Raw genomic sequence first — 7,471 nt, forward strand, 5'->3', positions numbered from 1 at the left:
GTAAACCTGGGATCCCTGGACATGACTATGGACTAGAGGGTGAATTGCACAGTTTTCAGGAATGCAGGAGATTATGGCTGTTTTGATGGCAAAAGGAAAACAACCTATGAAGAGTGAAATAAAAACCTATAATTTAATGATCTGAGTCTTAGGGGATTGGGGAGCAGTTTAGGGGAGACTTAAGAATCTTGTCTAACAACTTTTATTGTATTGGTTAAGACAAGGAGAGAGGCAGAGATGAAGATTTTCTTTTCTTTTTTTTTTTAAACTATCATGATGTACTGTTTAGCCTGAAAAAAAGAGTGGGTGGGGGCCAAGGACAGGAGAATTTCGCTAGGCAGGTTTCAGAAGGAAGCAGAGTTCATAAACCAGAAATTTGACATCTTCTCCATTCTTCTGGCTTCCATTACCTCCCAAATCAGACTTGTTGAGCAGGATTTCCCTAATGGTGACTGAGGACATTCAGTGACCTCAATAATGGCATAGTTAGGCTTCCTAAGTTTACAGTGCTGCACAAGATTAAAATAGGGGAATTCAAAGTATCCCTTTTTCCCCTAAAAGATGCCTTATATCTAAAACTACGGGCATCAGACATTTTTTCCAAGAAGAATGAGTTAAACAGACAAATAAAATAAAAAAACTATTTTGTTAAACAGATTAAAGATACTTCCTTTCTGATTTAACATTTATCTTTAAAAATTTCTTAAGGAACTTTGACAACAAGAATGATTCATTCTGTTACACATAAACCAAAAGTCTCTCTTTCTGTATAAGATAAATACACAGTGATTCCTGGGTAATTAATTTTATAATCACTGGTATGGTCATAGTCTACTCTCTTCTGGCATTTATGATGTAAACATGGATCACTTCATCCCCAGAGGCTGGAGATTGCCTTGATCAGGGAACTGGGATTATACAACTGAAAAATCCAAATGAAAATTTGGTTCTATTTCTATTTAAAAATACTGGCATGACTTGTTCAGTTAGAGCTGCTTTTATATTCTTACTAATGCATATTATTTAGAGCCACGATCATTTCCTTACTTTCCTCCTGCTTTCTAAAAGAATATCTCCATAACTTTCTCGCCTTGGGCTCATCAGTAGGAATTCAGCCTTATCTTTCCAATTAAGACTATAAATTCTAGCAGTTGAGGACACTGTAAATCCAGTTCCTTATCACAGCCATAGGGAGAAAGCCAGATCATCAGATGAGGCAATCATCCTTATTATTTTCCCAACCCTTATTTTACATCTATGGATTAAGTCCCAAATCACCTTCAGCAGTGGTGGTTCAATTTAGGATATTGCTCAACCTTGCAAGTGAACATATAGACACTCCTGCTGAAAAACAAACAAACAAGCTTTTAATGATATTAAGATACTAATCTTGATTGTAACAGGCTGGCTGGACATATTTAGGATTGTGGGTTGGCCAACTGAGGGGTGCCTCTCTTGTGATGTTGGTGATCAAAATAATCCATGAGCAGAGATAAGGCAGAACAGTGATGACAGCGAGTCATGAGTACAGACAAGGTCTATACTTTAGGGGCTGGTGACAATCTTTGAAGGCTTCGTGATTGTCATTGTTAATCTATGGTTTTGCTACTTTGAAAGCTTTCTTTAAAATAGAAATGCAGCGTTGGAGGATAATGACACTAACATGGGTATATGTGCATTTCCTGAACATTCATTTTGTGTTTTGGGATGTAAAGCTTAGAGGGCAGAACCATAAGCTACTAAGCTGAGGTCTGTGCAACTAGCCTGTCACCAGTAGGTACTGCTCTCCGGAAGGCTAAGAAATATATACTATTTGATTTAAGACTTGGCAGTTAGTGTAACTGCCCAGGCACCCTTTTCACAGCACATAAATCCTGCCTTCCTCATGGAAAGAACAATATATTTCACAAGCAAAAACTGCTCATTAGTCCCTTCATTGAAGCTGTCTTTCCCCACCCTCTTTCTCTGTTTCTGGAAGGAAGGAGAGGCCTGTGATAGCCTCAGTGCATGATATTTGCTAAGTGATTCAGGCTGTGAAAATGAATTCATGGCTGCTCATTTCACATAGTATGTTCAAAAAATGGTGTTATTCGTCCTTCCCCCAAACTCCTTATACTCAAGAAGAAAAGAAAAATGTTCTTATTGGCCACCAAATTGGATTTTAATGTTAATTTAAAATTGGCCTGAAACTTGAGTTTTTTCCAGATTATCCAGCTAAATGGTGAGGTGAAGATGGCTGACTGAGTGTTCCTAATCTTGTCCTCCCTCCCTCACCTCCATAACTGCATCCCTTCTTCAGGAACTTGGGGGGAGTCCAGGGTGGGGAGGAATCTTCCTTCCTCCTCTAGATGCCTTTGTTTTTGCCCTTCTTCCTGGAAATCTGTAACTGTCAATGGCTTTGTATTTTCTTCTGAGATCCTGGAAATTGTGTTGTTTTTTTGGCAGCATGAAGATTGTTACAGTTTTCCAGGAAGCAGCGGACATGGACAGCTTCGTCCTCTTTTCCTTTCCATTTACACAATAATTCAGTACATTCTAGGATAACTAAGAAGGACTGCAAAAGATCTAACTACCTAACTTCTCTCTCTTTGTGTGTGTGTGTGTGTGTGTTTGTGTGTGTGCTTGTAAACATGGCAATTCATAGAGCTCTAAAAGAGCTTGATAACCTGGACCACGGTAGACTGAAAAAAATAGGATTTTTTTTTTTGGACGTAAACATGGTGAAGTAATAAAATTGATATGCAAAATCTAAAGCAAATTGGATGGCTGAATGTCTTACCTCAAAAAACGCTGCAGGGGTCCTGTGGGGCTAAAGATCAAGAGAAGAGGAAAGGAGTCGTATATGAACCAATAGGACAGATCTTAGTGTACATAATAAAGCCAATAAACGACGTTAAAAAGAGAAAAGGTGATGGGGAAAAACATTCGGGACCACTTGTCTATGGAATTTACGTCAGTCAAATCGGGGATCTTGACTTTGAGCTGCGAGGCTCGCCTGCGGATGCGCCCTTTGTTGTGCGCGCTGTGCCGGTCCAGCGCGCGCCCGTAGCCCTCGCGGGCGCTCATCGGCTTGCGGTACTGAATGCTGGCACTGTCGTACGAGTACATGGTGGCCTTCGGGTCGCTCATGCCCGTCAGCACTTCTGAGCCGCTGGTCTCGTTCCTGATTTCCAGGGTGCTGAGGAGAATGTTGCCGTGGGAATCAACCTGATGGAGAAAGGATACGCTCAGGCACAAGGGCCGGGACTTTAGCTGATTTTATTAACCTGTCACTGAAAGCCTGTAACCCATACCTAGCATGGGACTCACTGCATCTAGATATCTGGCTCTGTGCGCCTCCTGGGCGCACAGAGATTACCTATCTGTCTGTCAATCATCTACCTACCTACCTACCTACCAACATACCTGACTATCTATCTATGATTCACTTATCTATACCTAAAGGGCTCGTGTGTGTGGATTTCCAGATAGGGATCAAATAGCATGGGTTTATATATTGAGACATCTATATCTACATACATCTATATAATATTTTTCTTAATAACTGTCATTCACTGACCCCGTGATATATATACTGCCTTTTTTCTTATTACAAAGTAATATATGACATTTCAAAGTACAAACAGGAAACAAATGAAATAAAAAAATTATAATCTTTAGAGTAAATTTTTGAAACATTTTGTGAGTTTACTTTTTTCTCTCTATTCATATTTTCTTAGAAATGCAGGCTTTTCTTTGCGATCTGCTTTTGTTGGTTAATAGTATAATTTAGTCATCTTTCCACCTTTGTAAATATTCCTCTGTGGCATTTATTATTAGTTTATATGGGTAAACCTTAATTGAGTCAATCTGTTGTTAGATGTTAAGGCTCAGAGTATTATATAAACGTTTCTGCAAGGAACATCTCTTAGCTAAATTTCTGTGCCTATCTGTAGTTTCTCAGTCAACACAGAAATGGGATACAAAGCATACAAATTGAGATTTTGTGTCTCCACCACCTGGGGCCTTGTCACTGTAGTCATGACCTACCACAGGAGTTCTGTGCTCTACTCCCTCTTGTCTCCTCCTTCCTCTCCTCCCAGTTTTGAAACAATAGGAATTGTGAACAAGTTTGGTCTGCACTGTGGTTTTAACTTCAATTTTGTAAATGGTTTACCTGGAGGAGAACGGGTTCATTCATGCAAATTATTTGAAATACTTTTAAGAGCAGCACAGGCAGTGGTATTTAAAACCGGTGTTACTAGCTCAGTGCCTGGCTTATAGTGAGCACTCTAAATGCTTTCAAAAGATTAACCTCAGTGAATACTTGTTGAAGCCAAAGGTATATAGCTTGGCAGGTAAAAATCCCACACCTGATGATGAAGCACTACAGAAAAGCAAAGGAAGAAGCGAAGATAAAAAAGAAAAAGAAAAGAAAGCTCCAGAGGATGGGGTGTTGAGGTGGTATGTCACACAGGTGAGAACTAAGATGTATTAAGAAGCAACCAAATGTTTAGCTAATGGTAGATGCTTCATATATATTATTTGTTTAATATTTATAATAACCACCTCAGATTTACTTCCCTAATAAGCATCAGAACTGAGATTACATTCTTGAGGTTATAATGATCAGGGAAGGTACAGAGAGGAAGTAGGATTTAAAGCTTACATGTCTTATCTGATTTAAAGCTCATGCAATTTTTACTAAGGAATGTCAAATTTTCATGGCCCTTAGCCTTCACACATCTCACGGTAAATTCAGTGGTGAGGTTGACAGTTTCAAGCTTTGAGTTGGAGAGAAAAATGTTTACTGAATCTGTTCTCTCTTACTCTTCCCATTCTCATTTCTTTCTGTGAAGCATTTTTGTCTAGTCTAACTGGACTACCATGCCCTCAGCCTGCATGTCCCTTGTTTGCTTCTCCACTCAGGGAGTTATTATTAATTATTACTTATGTCTACAAAATCCTACCGTGTAGTTTATCTCAGTTATTTTTCACTATGAAGCTATGAAACATATGATAGCCTGGTTCAACAGATGAAGAAAATTAACTTTGTGAAGTTAAGCAAATTACTTAAGATCAAACAAATAAACACCCAATTTGACATTCAAACATTGGTTATTCTATCTCAGATATCATTTGCTTCCTCTTCACACACTAATCACTGTTTTCTTCAAGGCTCAATTAAACCCTATGTGCCTTCCCTTATCATAGTAAAACGAAGAACACTCCATTCCTCTCCTTCTCTCACAGTGTAAGTGATGGTTGAAAAGTCATTTATGTGTATAGGAAAGCTTAAATTACTGCAGAGGATATTGGAGTTGAAGTGACAAGAGAAAATGTTGAATTCATCAGAGAAGGGACATTATCAAGAGCTTTCAAATGTTAAATGTGACAATACAGACCATGCTTAGGATTTCATAAAAGCGAGAAGTCATTAGCAGTGTCAGGAAAAGCACCCTGAAGGAGATGCAGCTTGTACTAAACCTTTAAAATATGGGTAGAAGACACAAAAGATGGGTTGAAGAGGTTGGGAGTTGAAAACTATTCTGTCTCATCCTGATTTTGTTATTTACCACAATACTTGAAATGATCTGAGTTTCCCATTGCTCTCATCTATATAGGATCAATTTCCTCTTCTATTAAGTGACAATTTTCATTAGGTAATCTCAAGTTTTTATTTCCAACTTTTGACAGTCTTTGATTATGGAAAATATTCAAGGCTGAAGACATACCATCTTAAAATACACTTGTAAAATTGAAACTCTTGATCTATATTTTATGCCTCATTAAATTACATTATTATAAAATCTCTAAGTAAACAAGTTGCTAGAATTTAGAAGCAGTCGGTGAAGCATACAGATGCTCCTCATTAAACAGAAGTCATGACAAAGTACATTTCATTAAGTTATTTTGGTTAACCTTGGTGCAAACTGAAATGAACTTATAAATTGCATGAGATTTATTAGTTGTATAAATCCCTCAAAATAGTCCCTGTCATTGAACTAAAAGCCAAAGCTTTAAGTGCTTTTACATACAGAATAATACATTCAGTTCTGCAGCTACCCATGAAAGTTGATTTTATTACTATTAAGTGAAATTGATGTTATCATGTTCTTTATTAAGAAAATGCAAGAAGTGTCCTAGAACAAGTCTTTACCAACTGTGCACACTCTCACACAGCTTAGTGCTTAACCTGAAGACTGGTGTTACATATTCTATGAGAATGTGTGTGTTAGTAGGTGAGTGTGTGTGAGTGGGTGAGTGTGTGTGTGTGAGAGAGAGAGAGAGAGACAGTGTGGTTGCATTTCTTTTGAGGGACAAGACTGCATCCCCTACCCCCCAAACATTTTGCTGTAAGATAAGGTGGAACTATAGTAATCACAACTCTGTTGACATAATTTATATCTGGTTGTTTCTACCCAAGAGAAGTCTTTTCTTTTGCCTCGATCTTTTATCTTTATATCTATATATGGCACAACTTGAAATAAAAGGAAATGAGACAAGTGAAACTGCTAACACACTGTATTTTAGGGCAGGTGCAGGCGATTAGACTTCCTGTGGCTGACGCTGAGATGACCGGTCCATGGGATGGCCGCTCCCCATTCCTCATGTTGCCTCAAAGAGAGGGACTTCTTGCTCCAACCCCCAGGAGAGACGCTAAAGCAGAAAACTTTTAGGCTTCTATTCTGCTCCTCTCCTAACCTGATGGAGCATTTGGAAGGAGGCAGTAGGTATGCTAGGCTCTCTGCCTTCAGGATTTTTCTCTCCTTACTGCTTATAGGTACAATCCAGCTAGGGATGTCGATTCTGCTGCTTCGGGAGTAGTAAGACTGGTAGTTGTTTGATGAACCAGTGACTGGAAAGAAAAATCTAATATTTGGGGAAATGACTGCATTCTCTTAAAACCACATATACCTCAAACCAGTATCGCTGTTTTCTTTTTTTCTTTTTTTTTTTTAAAGGTTAGAGCATCATTTAAAGTTCAAACCTACATTTAAAAAACAATGAATACAATTAAGCCTTCAGGAAGGCCGATAAATCAGTCTCCAGATTGCTGTTCAACATACAAATTCTAGATCTAACAAAGGCGAGTAGAAAATGTGGCCTTAGCTCTGCAACCCCAAAGGCTTGGTAATACTTCACTGTCATTCCAACTCACAGGCATATTTAATGTGCTATAAGAAGTAATTTTCAGTAGACTAGAGATAAATATTTAACATTTTAATAGTCCATTCATTCACTAGCTCGTATATGCAGTGGCTGTTTATTGACTGCTTATTCTGCTTCAGGTGCTGTCTGGACTGTGATGAACAAATCTGTAAGCAACAGGACAGCATGTTCCACATTTTAGGAATTAAAGATCTTAACTAATAAACCTCTTAATCTGACATTCTTCTGTACAAACCCTGGAACTCTCCCCATGTCTTATCGATTTTGAATGCTTTCCTGGAAAAATACTGGGTTCTCTTTAAAAATCAACCTATTCTCT

At 38.4% G+C, this 7,471-nt stretch overlaps 1 protein-coding gene across 1 annotated transcript in view; it reads right to left on the reverse strand.

Moving 5' to 3' along the window:
• Positions 1 to 2,433: 2,433 nt before the first annotated feature.
• The window catches only part of GABRB1 (gamma-aminobutyric acid (GABA) A receptor, beta 1), a 274,431-nt gene continuing 269,393 nt past the window's right edge, over positions 2,434 to 7,471 (reverse strand). The window contains exon 9 of the mRNA XM_004681311.1: positions 2,434 to 3,207. Within this exon, the coding sequence (XP_004681368.1) occupies positions 2,863 to 3,207 (345 nt within the window). The 3' untranslated portion in view covers positions 2,434 to 2,862. The remainder of the gene's footprint in view (positions 3,208 to 7,471) is intronic.

Source organism: Condylura cristata, unplaced genomic scaffold (genome assembly GCF_000260355.1).
Source record: "Condylura cristata isolate star-nosed mole 26May11 unplaced genomic scaffold, ConCri1.0 scaffold00012, whole genome shotgun sequence".
Lineage (NCBI taxonomy): Eukaryota > Metazoa > Chordata > Mammalia > Eulipotyphla > Talpidae > Condylura > Condylura cristata.